At 47.7% G+C, this 16,328-nt stretch overlaps 2 protein-coding genes across 3 annotated transcripts in view; one reads left to right on the forward strand and one right to left on the reverse strand.

The window, feature by feature from the left end:
• The window catches only part of ATAD2 (ATPase family AAA domain containing 2), a 29,870-nt gene extending 27,632 nt beyond the window's left edge, over nucleotides 1-2,238 (reverse strand). Inside the window, exon 1 of the mRNA XM_035317395.1 lies at nucleotides 1,993-2,238. Coding sequence (XP_035173286.1) covers nucleotides 1,993-2,118 — 126 coding nt within the window. The 5' untranslated portion in view covers nucleotides 2,119-2,238. The remainder of the gene's footprint in view (nucleotides 1-1,992) is intronic.
• Nucleotides 2,239-2,393: 155 nt separating this feature from the next.
• On the forward strand, nucleotides 2,394-11,987 carry NTAQ1 (N-terminal glutamine amidase 1). Of its 2 annotated transcripts, XM_035317402.1 has the most exons (6): nucleotides 2,398-2,628; nucleotides 2,796-2,895; nucleotides 3,629-3,679; nucleotides 4,983-5,131; nucleotides 5,494-5,618; nucleotides 11,693-11,987. In XM_035317402.1, the coding sequence occupies exons 1-6, from the start codon at nucleotides 2,552-2,554 to the stop codon at nucleotides 11,824-11,826; spliced, it is 636 nt and encodes a 211-aa protein (XP_035173293.1). In that variant the 5' UTR covers nucleotides 2,398-2,551; the 3' UTR covers nucleotides 11,827-11,987. The 2 variants fall into 2 exon arrangements, with proteins under 2 accessions (XP_035173294.1, XP_035173293.1); XM_035317403.1 differs by lacking the exon at nucleotides 3,629-3,679 and having other exon boundaries at nucleotides 2,394-2,628.
• Nucleotides 11,988-16,328: the final 4,341 nt, after the last annotated feature.

Raw genomic sequence — 16,328 nt, forward strand, 5'->3', positions numbered from 1 at the left:
GTACATATAGTTACACATTTGTTTGTTGACTTCTCTGCAACAAGCACGGTGCCGTGTACTTGTGTTACTCTTTACTGGCTCTCCTTTTATCTTCACCTTGTCTCAAATGAGGGCAAAGCCAGGAGCAATGGACTTTGCTAACTCTGACCATCCTCCACTCCTATGAAGGCATCCCACGTTGGTGAGACAGCAGACACTGAGCACTACACTAACTGCAGCAAGCTGCCAGCAGGGCACAACGGGCTCATATCAACTGTCCAAGGCTGAAAAAACGCACTCAAGTGAAATTCAATGGAAGCAAGTGGCTAAACCAGAACCACAAGGAAACTGGAGGAAGGAATTTTGTGAAGTAGTTTGGAAGTTACTTTCCTCCTACTATGGGAAGCGATCAACAACTGCTTCTAAAAAGTTAGCTGTTGGGTGTCTCTAAGGAAGCAAGCAGATGTTCAAGTGCCAGCCAAACAGATAAATGTGTTTAGGCTACGAGGCTGGGAGCTCTGGTGCCGAGTCCCTACACAGATGACTCAGGAAGGCTCAGCACAGAAAAGGGCCACTTTCTACTTTGCCCAAACAAAAAGGGAACTCTGGAGCACACAGGTGTCAAGTACAGGTCACAACAAAACGACTTCGTTCGGCCTGAGGAATTACACCAGGGTTGTAAAGCTGCAGGTGCACAGCCTCCAGAGGGACAGCAGCCGCTTACGGTCTGCCACGGGACTCCTTGGGACTGGCAACCTGGGAGAAGATAAAGCCTTCAGATTCCAGTTTACCTTAGACTTTCTGCTGTGTGCTCCTTAATCTAGATGGATGAAATATGCCAAATAACTGGAGGTAAACGGCTTGCTGTTATCGGGGAAACTGCAAAAGCTGCTACCGCCAAGTCTTTGCACACCAGAAAGTTAGGGAAGAGACATTAGGACTTGAACATGCAGCTAGCAGCAGGATCATCATCTCTGTCATCTAGGGTACTTCTACCTGTCTACAATTTGAGTGCTTCAGCAAAGCCTGGCGGTTCCTACAAACGGAACAAGAATGACTCTACACCTCAAAGCATGGGAAAGTTCTGCAAAGAGGGGAAAAACACAAACAAACCAACCAACCAACCAAAAACCTTACAACCCATCTCATAATAAGGATTCTGCTTTCACTTCAGTGAAAATTTTACATTTAACTTCCTCATTCCTGCTCCCACAATGGAAGTGGGCCAGCTGTTTTTTTTTCTCTGCCTGGCTTTGTATAGCCTTCCCTCACGTGCCACAGGCAGCTCAAATCCTTGCAGGCTTTGACAACCACTTCTCATGTACACTGCAAAAGCAAAGCCGAGATCTTTACACAGCTTCCAGTGCCTGCTTGCAAAGAGAAGACACCCCAAGGACTTCTTCCTTCTTAGTTCAGTAGTCTTGAAAAGAGGAGGAGGAAGAGAAAAAGCAAAACAAAACCACAGCCTGAACCCAAACAACCAGGAATGCTGAGCTCAGCTGCACGGAGACCCGGGGCACTGAAAGCATCACTCGGGGCAGGGCTCGCCCCGAGAGCTGTGAGCTGGTTCTGCTCTGCCTTGGGAAGAGCAGAGCTGTACCTGCGGAGAGCTGCGCTTACAGCAGCCAATTCCTCCAGGTGATGCTGAGCAGGGAAGGGAGCCGTAAGATGGAGCTGGGACTGGTGTGGATGGAACACTAGACAGCCTCTGCAGTCACACAAATTGCCCAAGAGCAAATTAGGGTTTTCCCTAACACCATTAAAACCTTAAGGAAAGCTGTAACCATATTGCGCCCCACAACTGTTTCTATTTAAGCACTAATTAACCCTGATCCTCAGCGTTGCTCTCCGAGCCCCCGCAGCATCCCCCGCGTGCACCTGCCCACGGGGCCGCCTGACAGGCGCCTGAGGACGGCGGGGCTGGGGGGGGGGGGGGGAAGAACCCCCTCAGCGCCCGCGGCCCCCAAAGCTCCCCGCCCGGGCTCGCTCAGAGGGAACCCCGCGGGAACTCACAGCCGGGGCTGCTCTCTCCCTGCTCGTCCTCCTGCCGCCGGGCTGCAGCGAGAGGAACTCGGAGCTCACGTCCATGGCGGCCGCGGGCGACCGGCGAGTCCCGGCACCGCGCCTCAGCACCACCATGGCGCCGGCGGAGGGACGCGCGGGGGCGGTGCCCGCTGAGGGGGTGCCGTGCACCTCTGTGGATCCCTCCGCCTCACACGGATCCCTCCATCTCCCTCTCCCTCCTCTCCTCTTTCTTCCTCCTCTCCCTCTCTTTTCTTCTCTCCTCGTCTCGGCTCTCCCGCCGCCGCCCCGCTCCGCGCCCTCCCGGAGGCCGGCCCTCTTCCGCTCTTTTCTTTTGGAACTTTTTTTTTTTTAAACTTTCCTGGCGGAAGGTTACGCGAAATAGCCGCCACACCATTTGAGACTTTTGGCGGGCGGGAAGCTGCGCGTGCCGCCCCCTCAGGCCGGCGCCGCCTCCTCAAGGGCTCCGCGCCCGCCCTGAGGCGGCTCTGCGGCTCCCTCAGGAGCCCAGCCCCGCAGCCTCGTCCCCTCACGGAAACCTCCCCCGGGCATGGCGGGGCCGGCTGAGGACCGGTACCGGCCGGCGGTGCCGCCCCGAGCCGCCTGCGCATACACCGGCTGCTACTGGTAAGGGAGGCGCTACAAAATGGCGCCCGCTGAGGGGGGAGCTGGAAAGGGAGCTAATCTCTTCCCCTCCCCCCGGGAAACCCTCCCGGCCCTGTTTGGGTTGCTAGAGGTGAAGCTCAGAGGGGGATTGAAAAGAAAATGGCACCGTCGACGGTTGTGTTTTGCAGTGAGGAAAACGTGTGGAAGCTGTGCGACTACCTCAGGAGTCGGGGGGAGTATCCTTTGGAGGAGTTCTACGCGGTGTTCATATCCAACGAGAGGAGGATGGTGAGTGGGTGAGTTGTGCGCTCCGTGGGGCTGGGGCTGGTAAACTACAGCCAGGGGAGGTGGGAGCTGGCCCCAGACCTTTTAACTACAAGCTGGGGTAGATGAGATATGGGCTCAGAGGTGTGCAGGCAACGCCACCTGGAAGCAGGAAGAACTTCGTTTGTGTCTGGCCTCCATGCCCCACGCAGCGTTTGCTCAAAACTAGACATCAAGGCAACAGCAGAACCTGAAAAATAGTAAAAGGAAACAGCTAGAACTGCCACACCACAACAGGGCCTTGCTCTCTCCTCTAGATGTCCCAAGGGTAACCTAAGGGGAACAAAAGGTTCTTAACTTAAAAGAAATTACCCTAAAACAACAGAGCAGAACAAACATTAATTTTAATTAAAGGTTAAAGGTTGGGCTAGATGATCTTAGAGATATTTCCCAACCTGAATGATTCTATGATTGTCCTCATCTGACATGCTTGGACTGTGGGAAGAAAGAATCATGGTGCCCCTATGGGCTGTGGGGTGATTCTTCCCTGCCATCCATTGGTTTAGGGGGATGATTACATTTTACGGTCAAAATAGTGTCCAGCTTCATGCTTCTTGAAGATAGAAACTGGAGCAAGTTTTCTGTCAGCAGCGCTGTTGTGAGCTGATGAAATGGAGAGTTCAGCACAGAACTTACTCAACCCAAAACTAATCTCTGTAAGTCGTAAGTGGTTTATGCCAAATTACTTAACTTTCAGATCCCACTCTGGAAACAGAAGTCAGGGCATGGAGATGAACCTGTTGTCTGGGTAAGGCATTCTGTTCTTATTTTCTCAGTATTTAAGTGCATGCTTCCGCAGTTGTTATCTGCGGCATCAGATGTGGGCAGTGTTGGCCACCTCTGCTGGAATGAGCTTTGGTTTATGTTCCCTCTGAGCATCAGGAAGCGCTCTCACTGTGCAGGTAGCTGGACTCTGGCACAGGTTGTCCAGGGTGTTTGTGGAGTCCCCCTCTTCAGAGATGTCCAAAAGCTGCAGCCTGCAGTGGGTTGGACCAGGTGACCTCCAGAGGTCCCTTCCAACCTCAGCTGTCCTGTAGTTCTGTATTAATATTTATTATTCTTCTCCAGCAGCCTAAATCCAGTCCTCCTTTTATTGTTCACAGGAAGATAGCAGTGAGATGGCCCATAAAACCGACAGGTGACAGAGCTTAGTTAGCATTGGTAAGAGTGCACAACAATTCTGTGAAAATTACTCTCTGGATTTGTTGGGCCCCACCAGCTTTGTAGAATGTTAAACAGATGTCTTGTAAGAAGCTGATGGATGAAAATATCCATGTAAGTCTGATGTGGGAATTAAAAATGTGAGTGATAAATGTCTTCAGGTGCCAGCATGAATGTAAGCTGTTCCAGTGTCTTTGGTGTGTTGTTTGATTGACTGTAGTTCAGTAGTTGCCACTACAGAATTCCTTTTAAAGATGTCTAGTTATGGTTATATTGTATGAGGGGAAAAAACTCCATTTTCTGTGGCAATTTGTTTCAGAAGTTCTATTTTTAGAAGAATATCTGTGAATTTCTGAAGTTCTGTAATTGCAGAATCATTTTCTGGAAAAATCTCAGTGTGTTTATATTGTAAAAAAGCCTTGGTTTAAAAAGAGGTCCGAGCGTTATCAAGACAGTCTAAGAAGGAATAGGAGTTAACTGTTAACAACCAGCTTCAATTTAATTTTGGAAAACTGCAATATAATACCGAAAATAGTAACGCGAGTTTTTCCAAACCCCCACCATACCCGTGTTTCTTGCATCTTAAGGAATCAAAGATCTGGTATTAGCACTAGTGTACGCTTCAGGTTAGCTGCCCAGGCTGCAATCAAAGAAGGCTACAAGTAATGGGGAGAGTACCAAGGCTTATCAAAAGGCACGAGGGGTGAGGCAGGTGTTAGGAAACCTCCCTCCTGGTGCTGGAACATCACAGGCGTGATACCTGAGCAGCAGAAAGCAGGATTTAAAGAAGAGGAGCTGTAGCCTCAACTTGTGGGAGGCTTTTTTTCCACTCCCTTTGCCAGTTTCTGATTAACAGCTGTTCAACTCATGACAATTACCATTCTTCCCAGGACTACCACGTTATCCTACTTCATGTTTCCAGTGGGGAGCAGAACTTCATTTATGATCTTGACACAGTGCTGCCGTTTCCCTGTCCTTTTGACACGTACAGCATGGAGGCCTTTAGGCTGGATGACAGCCTTCACCCTGAATTTCACAGGTGAGGACAAATAAAGATGAAGACCATGAATGTTATTTCATGAAGTCCAAGCTGAAGTTCTCTCTGCGGATATACAGTGAGAGAGGTCTTTATTACACTCCAAGAAACTAAACGCACTGCATTATTTTTCTAAAGCTCTTTAGTTGCTATTCTTTAATTGTCAATTAATCATTGTTTTGGTCATCTGTGATCAAAAGCCCTTCCTTGCTGTAGTTTATTCTTAATGGGCCAGCTGCTTGGCTCAGTGTTTCCGAGTGAAGTATTTAACTAAGGCTCCCTGGGGGGAAGAAAGGGCTCTTGTCCAGAGTGACTAATGCAGCGTTATGTACATGTATCTCTTGATACAATTTTGCGTTATTTAGGAAAATCCGAATGATACGAGCAGATTTGTACTTGAAGACGTTTGCTTCAGACAGATCTCACATGAAAGATGCAAATGGGAAATGGCAGAAACCACCTCCCCCGTACCCCTGCATTGAAACAGCAGGTGAGCTGGCAGAACTCCTTTCTCCTTTTTACAGAGTTGAACGATTTGGTCAGAGTTGGGTGCAATAAATAAATGTGCTTTTGGACACATACGGAAGCGTATCCAGCTAGCTTAGTGTGTTAGGAGAAAATGGGGCTCTGCAGTTCTTTCCTTTTCCAAACATATGAAGTCTGGCACGCCTCCTGGCAGCTGCCATTGCTGTTACCAGACAGGAACTACTGATCTTCATCCACTGAGCGGAGAGTAAGAGGTATGAAATGTTGTTCCCCCATTGCAATGGGGAGCTGAAACAGAGGCCAAGCAACCTGCTTAGGGTCAGAAAGGGATTTTTTAACACACTGATTATGATTACCCCACTTTAGCGGGCAGGTTCCATCTTGCCAGAGCACATTACTTTGACAGGACAAGGTTCTCTGGCTCGGCTGGGTGTGGTCAGTATGCCTGCGTGAGTTGTTTGAGGTTTCTCTACCAGGTGAACGGACTGAAGGATGCTTCTAAAGCAAGCTGCAAACTTTTTTCCCAAAGCCTGGAGTGGTTTAGGTAATAGCCTGTGGTCCGAGCAGAGAAATGAAGAGCTGCCATCTCTTCTAGTCTGCACAGCTTCTTGGACCATTTTTATCACACAGTATTTCAGCTTACTCTAACCATGTGTCTGCCAAGCTGGGTAATGTTTGCCGTGTGCTTGTTCTGTCATTCTCTTCCCAGATGGAGAGAAGTGTGGTTAGGTTTTGTTTTGGTAGAGTTTGTTGTTGCTGTGCATGTTTGGTTTTGCTGCTTTTTTAATAATACAACACTACCGGATGTTTCTGTTAGAGAAGGTGGGGTCAAAGGAACAGGGTTTGTGTCTAGAGCCAAGTTTATTGTGGTTCTAAGCTGCAGGCAAGTTACTTGGTAATCTTTGTATTGCCTTCTAAGAAAGTTTGGTGTTTCACATGGGTGTAAATGAATTATGAGTGGGGGCAGGAGCACAGGTACACCTGTCTCAGCCAACCTCCAGATCGTCTTTGGGATGTTGGCAGGTATCTAAAGATACGGAGACTTACGGAGATTGCTCCTATACTTCATTCCTTAGCCCGTACCTTGCCAGGCTGGAAGGAGCATCCCCAAGGCATCCGGTCCTGATCCTGGTCAAAGCAGGTGTCATTAGACTGAGGGGCTTCAGCGCTCTGCCTGGTATAGCCTGGAACAACTCCAGGGACGGAGGTTGCACCACCTCTCTGGGTACAGTGTTCCAATATTTGATCCCAGGAATTAAATACAATTCCTGGTACGCAGTCAGAATTTCCTGTGTTCCCACTTGAGTGCTTTGCTTCTTGTCCTGTCGCCAGACACCTGGAAGGCTCTGAGTGCATCTGTGGTGACGTGCTCGCGTCTGGGCAGTCACCTGGATGTTGCAGAGGACAGTAACTGCTTACCCTGTGCCCACCCAAGGTGGAAGATCGCTGACCGGGTAGCTTCCAGATTGGAGTCAGAACAGGAGGAGACTGTCATATCTAGGATATCTCGTTCAGACTGCCTTTCACTCACTGCAAGTTTCTCAGGCTTTGGTTTTGTTTTTCCTTTACTCACTTGAGATACCTCATAATGGCGTGTGCTTCAGTGGATGCACAGTTTTATCAGGCATAAAGCACCTTACTTTAAACTCAACAGAAAGCCGGGTGGCTGACCTTTGGTTAGCATAAAAAAGCCTGGGGCATTGCTGTTGACATCCATGCCAAATGCCTTTACAGATAACCATTTCCTCCCCACTTAGAGTATTCCACTTCCCATGTTAATTTCTTTGTGTAAGATTAAATTGCTTACTTCTGGTGTTAGAGGTGACTGCAGTTTAACAGCTGGTGGAGTTGACCACGTATATGGTTTTAGTGCCAATTTATTTGTGAGGCACATCATGGTCAGAGCATTACGTTATTCCTTGCTATTATATTGCTGCCATTTAGAGAAGTCAAAGTCATCAGCTCTTGAGAAGATGATTACAAAAGCTTATCAGCTACAAGGATTTACATTACATCTGTTTGCTCTGTCTTTGATGCTAAACAAATGATTGAAGACTGAAAAAATACAATAAATACACACATTTTTTTCAATGTTTGAGCATTGTATTGTTAAAAAGAAATGAGCCTATGAATTTGTGGTGTTTAAAGATAATCAGTACTCTGGTCCTGCTGTGTGTTAAAGGACGTTAGTTACACTCAGCATGCCCTGTTTCTCTTATCCCATGGGGTTTAAAAGCTTTGAATAAACTTAAAGACAGGAGATTTTGTTGAAATATCGTCTCTTCCAGGGCAGAGCAGCTGCTGAGCCCAAATAGAGCGCTTTGGGCAAGGAAATTCTGTAGCATCTAAGTCAAATGTAGGCTGAATAGGGTTGTGTAAATACCCGCTGTGGTGCTGGGATGAGACACTGGGACCAGTGATGCTTTTTTTGAAGTATACTATGAAGCATTCAATGATTGGGAAATTCCTTTTGGAATTGAACCAACAAACCTATCAGGAATCAATGAAGCTTTTTTTCTAATGCTAACTCAAAAGGAGTTAGCCTTGTGTTGGCAGTGCTCTGGCCTCTTCCTCTGCTGTGGGTGCTAGGATGCACCCAGCTCCGCTGGCTTTTTTAAGCAAAACAAACAAGATAGGATTTGAGGTGTGGATTCACCATTCTAGAGGTGGCTGACCCAGCCTGGGTTTTCTTTTAAGTCTTCCTTCTACAAATGAATGAGGTTTGATTCTGCATAATTTGAGTCCCAGTAAGATCACTCTTCCTTGCTGCAAGCCTGTGTAAAATCCAGCTTGCACACTGCAATTCACAGTTACTCAGGTCTTACTGCTTTGATACAACTGGTAGCACCAGCTCTTAACACTGAAAAGCCTTGGTTTGATTTTCAGTTCTTCCCAGGTGTTTGGCAGCACACAGGCAGGATGGATTTGTAAAGGCTTTTTGTTCTTTTTATTATTATTAAAATCCCTAGAAGCCATAAATTACAGGGTTTTATTTTTTTAAGAATGCAGGTAGGACAGCTGAGAAACTGGAGGTGCCGTGTGTGATGTATTTCTGTAACAGGCAGCTGCTAGACAGGGCAGGCAGATGTCTGCAGTTTCTTTCTGTACCTTCTCTACAAGCTAGTGGAAAGATCCTAGCAAAAGGAAAAAGACTGATGCAGATTTAAGTATCTCGTGTGTGCTATAACCTGATCCTCACCTGAAAATAAAACTGTCAAGTTAGGTCCTCACTTCATGAGCTTTTGAGTAAGAATCAAGTAGGATGGAGATAAGTGTACAACTACCCTTAGGTATTTAATATTTGAAGTATTTAAAAGAAGTCTGGAAGAATTTAAACACTCTGAGGAACCTTGGAGACGTTGTTTCCGATCGCTCACCTCAGCAGGACTTCGGCAGCTGTCCTTGCGCAGAGTTCATCCAGGGTCTGTGAGCCAAACCGAGGCTTGGCTGAAGCATCGCTCCCTAACTCCTGGCAGACAGACACCACAAGTAGCATGGCTGATAATGCCATCCGCTGGTGCACAGCCTTTTATTTTATCCAGTGTCTGACTTGATCAAAATGAAATAAATGTATGCAAGAATCTCGGGAGGCACCAGGTAGGTCTCATGGACTGTAAACAAAGTGAGTTTGGGCAAAGAGGAAGCCTTAGCTCTGTGCGTGCCCAAATGCAGACTAGTGTAACACCTGCAGCATCTGAGGAGGACTGAGAGCGTGTTGTAAATCTCAAAAATAAATAGCAGATTTTTGTTTGTCACTTTTCATCTGCTTCAGAAAAAGGCTTTTGTGATGTTCTCTGTTTTTTCTGAGCTGTTGCCTAAAGCTGTAAGGTCTAATGTAACGTGCACAGCCTTCAGATGTAACACATGAATAATAAGGATGACACAGGGGGACTTTTATCTCCTGAACTGAATGAAATGGGAGAGCTCTCGTGTTTTCATATGGGTAGTTAGGCAGCTGTCCTACTGCTTCAGTGCCACCTACTGACTGGTCCTTAGACCATCTGCTCTTCACAGGATGGTTCTCGTTGGCTTGTTACAACAGGTTTTGCTCTCATTAAACTTCTGATGCACTGTGTTATGCCCTGCCACAGCCCTTCTGAGTGCCAGAGAATATTTCACTTCCTACAGACAGTGTGACAGCAGCTTCCAAGTTGCTAACAGCAGCAGCTGTGTTTGTAACTCTACTGGAACAATCCCCATTGGGCTTCTTCACCATTCACAGAACATTTTAATTAAATTATTCTTCTGCTATGCTCAGTGTACATAAAGCAGGGACTTATTTATCTTTCAAATCTTAAACTACATGAGTAATCACATTATTATAAAATAAAAGCATCTGGGAGGAAAAGACAAGCTAGGAACTGGAAAACAAGCTTACCAGACTACCTGCACGCTAGAACTGTTATCCTCTGCTGGTTGTTCTGGAGTTACAGCAGCAAGTTGCTGGGCTTGTGCTATTTTAAATCCCCATGTAGTCCAGTAGAAACTGGCCTTGTGCTGGCACTTGTGGCAGCAGTCAAGCAGGACCGTGCTTGACTGGACAGGAGAGTTTTCGATGTGCGATGCCCAAACAGGCTGGCAAGGAAAGGGTTGAGTTAGGGGCCAGACCTTGCACGTGGTGAGAGCTGGGGTTCAGACAATCACAAAGCTGTGCCACAGTGTAGATGTGGTGCAAACAAGAGGGCTGGGTGTTGGCTGGGACTGCTGGGTATGGGATTCCCAAACATTGTCTTCCCTTCCTTGCTTATGTTATCCGTAATGGTAAGCCTAATTACACAGGCTTTTTGCAGCTGAAGCAAATTCCATTTCTAATCCATTCGTTAGAGCCCACTCTGGTTTGGTTCTTAATCCTTAAATGTGCACAGGAATCACCCATGTTAAATAAATAGAGCAGAAAAGCTGTAGCAGTAAATCCATCGGCTCCCCCACGCTGTTTTTTAAACTCAATCTCTTCCAGTTTTCTTTTAACGTCTATTAAAAAAGATTATTTGCACAGATCGTCAGTGAGAACATAACAACAAACCCACGGGTTGTTGTTGTCAGAGCTGGAGTCAAAAATTTCTGATCAGTATGGTTCTGAGTCAGCAGCTTGCACCAGCCCAGCTCCAGAAAAAAAGATACATGAGGTGCCTAAACCCCAAACCACAGACCAGCATGTTCCGCTGAGCGGTCTGGGATCCACAACTGGAGCAGAATGGTTTCTGCCTCTCCTGTAGGGAGAGGCCAAACTCCTTGCAAAAGGCAGCTGTGATTCCTTTTCTCTTGAAAGCACGGCACTTAACCTTTCCCTCTCTGACCTGAAGTGGTTCAGGAGTCAAAAAGAAAAATAGAAGTGTTTGCCCCCAGCTGAGGTTTGTGCCTTCCCAGCCTGAGCCTCCCTCTAGACACCAGGCTGGGCTGTGTCAGAGGTTTCTTCCTGCCTGCATGTTCCAGCCTTGTGGGGCTGGGCCAGTGCGCAGCAAAGACAAAAGTTTGGGGCTGGAAGGAAAGAAAGCACCAACGTAAGTAGCCTGGGGAGTAACAAACTGTGTTTGCCAAGAGGCTTCTGGAAGACAGCAGGCAGCTCCCTGCTCTGGCTGCTGCTGTGACCGGTTCATTGTTGTCGCTGCAGAAGCTCCCTGACTCGGCTGGCTGCAGGGGAACGGCTCCCCTGCCTCGAGCAGCCAGGTTTGTGTGAGGGCAGGGACTGTGAGGCACCTGGTGCTCTGCAGCTCCCTGTTTCAGTTGTCTGCACCCCGGTTCTCTGATGCTCCTCAACTCTTCCAGGCTGCTGTTGCAGGGGAAAAAAGTCTTCCTCATGCGCACTGTTCCTAAAGACTTGCTGATCAGGTAATGGGATTACTGCCATGGACAGAGAGCGGGTTCAGGACAAATGCCACATTGCAGGTGCTGGAAATAGATGTTCTGGTGGCACCGTATGGTCTGTGGAGTTGTTGGACTGCTGCTCAGCAAGCGTGCTATGAACTGCTCTGAGTTAAGCTTCCAAATGTTTTTTTTTGGGGATTTTCATGATAGCTGTATGTGCTACAGAAGCTGAATCAGGAACTCTGACATTTCACTTCTCTGCTCTTTTTTTAGACTCCAAGATGAACTTGGATGATTTCATCAGTATGAATCCCAAAGTGGGCTGGGGCTCAGTGCTCCCCTTATCGGACTTTGTGCGTCGGTTTGGCAGACAGACCAATTACAGCTACTCCTTGAAAGGACAATGAAGTAAACAAAAGTTCTGCTGCAGTTTTCAGTTGGTTTGATTTGTTTTGCTGCTCTTACATTGTATTTATGAATGGTTTACGTTTCTTTATATGGAATAAGTACTTGGGCAAATAGAACACCCAGGGTACCCTGAACTGAATAAAGTCTTTTATTTTTATTACATAAGAGTGAACTTGTTTTTTTTAATGCGTCAAATCAGAGGTTGACATTCCACCATAAACATGCAGCTTTGCTACCTACTATGCCTGCATTGAAAAGAGCATTTAAATGCTGTAAGAAAAGCTCAGGGAAAAAATAAACTACTGAACAAGGTAGCTCATGTTGCGAAATGCTGCCACGTTTTCATAGGGAGCTAAACTGAGCGAAAGAAGCAAAGTTTTTTTTCTTCCCTTTAGCTCCTTGAGCCAGCTTGCCGGGAGGTCAGGCAGCTGCTGTTGGTGGCGTAAGGACATCGGCAGGAACATACGGCTGGGGGGAAGGGAACGTGTAGGGCTGCCCCATGGAAGGACTGAGACTACAGCAACCGTTTGTGAAGTGCTTCGGTCTCGGTGAGGAGAAGCACAGTAAAGGTGTTAAATGCAAATGGCTCATTTTATCTGGATGTGCAGAAAAATACAAAAATTTAAAAGATAATGTAAGATAATGGCCAGTGGTGGGTCCCTTTGGAGCAGCTGGAGCTGGCTCTGATCTGCCATGGGGCAGCTGCTGGGCTCTGCTCACAGAGGCCAACCCTGCAGCTCCCCCTGCTACCAAACCCTTGCCATGTAAGTCCAGCACCTGGGCGTTGCTCAACAGAGCCATTAAGCTGTTGTAGAACATCAGGTTTTCATCCTTCCAGAAATGAGTTTGCCTCTTGATTAAAATAGTGAGCTACCATCCTGACCTGGTTCCTGGTGGCTGAAATCCATGGCATGCTCCCTTCAGTGAGGCTCAGATACGATAATTTGCCAAGTTTAGTCTAATTTCAGGATCGAGGCTGAGAGAGAACAGAGAACTTGTTATTCAGAATGTACAAGTTAAAAATCAACATGAAGAAACGTTCCTTTTCTCTCTAATCACTTTTAACGGTTGCTTAACGTTACACGGAGCAGGCTGGTTATGTCTGATGGTAGCTTTTGTTTAATAAATAATTTTATTGTAGCTCGTGTAAAAAGATGTCATTGCAGAGGGAAAGGTAAAAGCCAGAGAACGATTACAGTGCTGGGTGTGTTCCTGTTAGGATGGAGGGACCCACTGAATCCCCTCTCCTCTTTGCTCCCTTCCCTCTCCAGTTAATGCTTGTCCTGTCTGTTTCAGGGACCTTCCCGTGGGCACCTCTGACCGAGGCAGCCACACTCACCCAGCTACGGACAGAAAAACCAAGTCTCTTTGGAGCCCCTTTGTCAAGTGCCCACAGAAGCAGAGGACACCAGAAGTGTGAGCAAGGAGCTGTTTGTAGCAAGGAGGTGGGATCTGACTTGGTCCTCAGGTACAGCTCCACGCAGACTGGTACAGCCGCACAGCCCTTGGTGTGGGACAGCTGGGCACATCCCACTGGGAAATGGAAACACAGAAGAGAAAGCTTTGCCTTTACCTCAGGGTGGTTTGCTGGGGTGCACGGGCACGGCCGCATCACCAAGTGCTCACCAACACTTGGTGTTATTGACAGCCCTCGAGACTTCATTTTCTCTTTATCCATATTATGTCCTGATGCATCCAGCGCAGAGAGGTGCTCTTCATTCATTTCAGTACAACGATTTCTTAACACACTATCGCTTTCCAACCTTCTTTAGCTTGTCCTTTCCCACAGAGAAGTCCACCTGACTTTCTGCTGACCATTATTATCAGAGTATTTATGTGCTGAGAGTCCCAAGAGCCCCCGGGCAGTGGCTTTTTGGACTCGGTCACCCTTGAGTTAGGCATTGAACAAACAGAAGAAAGTTTCTCACAATCCCACTTTCTCCTGGCTTGTGTATGCTGGTGGGCACTGGAAATTCTCCGGTACATTCACTGCTGGAAATGTGTGAGCCCTGATGGCCTTACATCCATGCTGGGGGCACTCTGTCCCACAGGTAGGTCTTCTCATTTCCACGAAACTACGGATGCAGTAAGCTGCGAGGGGATAGGAGACCCATGTTTGTCTGCTGCTTCTTTTTTCATTAAGAATATAATTTATTCAGTAGTTAACTTCTTTTATTTGCCTGTTTTGGACTTCGGGGGGGAAAAAAAGCTCTTTTTTCTGACGTGCATTTTCTTGGTTGGTGCATATCTGCATTTCTGCAGGTCTGTCTCGTGAAAATAAAATTTTTCAGTTGGCCAGCAGAGAGAGCAGTCAGCACGCAGCAAGCCTGCAGCCAGCTCCCCGCAGGCACGGCGTGCAGGAGCTGTTACAGCTCAAAACAAATCGTCCCGACAGCGGCACAGAGATGATCGTGTCTTGTGGGGTTGGGGCAGTGGGTTATGCGTTGCCCTTGACTGCCTGGGCCCCTAAGGGCATGGAGGAACGTGCCAAGGCCTTCAAACTACCAAGCCTTTGAATCGGACCGGTGTTCATAATTCCTACCAAAATGGATGCGTGGAACCTTAGAACATCAAACTAATCGATATATGGATTTTGGGGGCTAAATTTAGGCACCCAGGACACTGCAATCTGACCCGGGCTATTAAGTGAGCGGCTGGGAGGCACCGGGCTGCGCTTGTATGAATCTAGATTCCAGGATCAGAGCCCGGATCGGAACATTTTGGCCTGCGGGGCCCTTCCCTGCTTGCCCGCTCGTCATCCAGCCAGGACCTCACACGTTCTGGGAAGCATGGTGGTGCTCCAACCATCTGCTGTAAAAACGGTTAGCTCTAGGGTCTGCTTTTCTATTGTTAGAATGAATTGGGCCGAATTTCCCCATTTTATGGTGCCGTGTGGTTTTGGTTTCTCCTTTTCCCCAGGTGGTGGATTGAAGGACGCAGCAAGGAGCAGACAGGAGGTGTGAAAACCCTGCCGGGTCCTTGCTGTAGCCCCCAGCACCTGAGCACCTGGCTCCACGTTTGGTGGGGTTGCCCTCTTAGGACACTTAGGATTCGCAGGCTCGGGGAATCTCAACGTGAAACCCGTCTTGACGTCTGCCTGTGGTAATCACCTGCTCAGAAATTTGAGGGAGCGAACGCCGGTGATTTTCTTCTCCCTTCTGGCTTCCCCCGTGCACAGGCACTGGCCCAGCCAAGGTCAAGGTTAATGAAGCATACCCGGAGAGTGAGTGTCTGGAGGCATCTGCGCAGCTTTGCTCAGCAGCTGCGTGCACCCTTGTCCGTGGAGATCAGCGCTCGGTGAAGATCTGAGCAAGGCTTTTTTGTGATCATGGAGTCAGCAGAGAAACACTCGCTGTAAATGCAGCCTCTCAAAGTGCAGCTGCAGCAGTGGTTCTGGAAAATCTCCTCAGTTTGACCTAAGATAAACAAATATGGCAGCTTAAGTGTCCTCAATGTTTCCTTATACTTACAGTAGGAAATACCTTGGATACTGAGGGCAGCTAAAACAAATCTTGCCTACTTATCTAAGGCCTCTGGCAAGTCCCTGAGTTTCTGGGTGAGCTAAGCCACTTCCCATGCAGGAGGCACACAGAGCTTGGGTTCGTACCGCCGAAAATAAGCATGCAAAGGACCCGAGCTCTGGACCGTCACTTGCAAAGCCCGAGGGAGGTGGCATTGTTGGGTGTGATGAGCAGGGTATTTGCAGCGAGCCGGATTCCTGACATTACATGACTTAAAAGCAGGAAATGCTCATTTGGCTCCGTTCAACGTCATACCTGCCTTCCCATGCAGGGCTATATCTGGAACCCAAACACTGCAATAAGGCAGGAATCATTATATGTTACGTTTTTCTTTTTAACCAGCCTACACAATAAGAATACGGTAGTTAGCTCGGCCTTCCCCTCTTTGGAGTGTGTAATTGTGGTGGCATGCTTCCCACCGCCTCGGCATGGCTGGTCGGATGGCAGAGCACCAGCTTCACGCTTGGAGCCCTCCAGAGAAACCGCTCTGCTGTGGCTTTTAACTATTTAGCTGTAAAACCTTCCTCCACTGCCATGGCTTCCGACCTGGGGGGTGGGGGGGGGAAACAAGGGTTTCCAGCCCGTGTTTATAGCTCCTGTAATCAGTAAGGCTATTTATACTGTACTCATGTACTCATCACAGAGTACTTTGCTGTATGAAATGGTCATAGTTATATTTATACCCATGCAAAAACAAATCATCACAAACTCGGGCGGCATTGTTCGGCGTGTTTTGTCCTTGCTGTGTGCTGCTGTTTCTTCAGCAAACGGAGCATCTACCAGCCCAAGTCACGGTCCTAGCACAAAAACCCCAGCCTGCTTTAAGTCAGGAATTCCACTGGTGTTTTTGCTGTGCTTGGTTTTTTTTTTTTTTTTTTTCTTTTTGTCTTGTGTGAAGTAAACACAACTATTTAGTAAACTAACTTTGACCAGCTGCTACCTTGGTATGAATACGCGGTGATGCCAGCAAAGTCCACAGA

The sequence above is a fragment of the Oxyura jamaicensis genome, chromosome 2, assembly GCF_011077185.1.
Source record: "Oxyura jamaicensis isolate SHBP4307 breed ruddy duck chromosome 2, BPBGC_Ojam_1.0, whole genome shotgun sequence".
Classification (NCBI taxonomy): Eukaryota; Metazoa; Chordata; class Aves; order Anseriformes; family Anatidae; genus Oxyura; species Oxyura jamaicensis.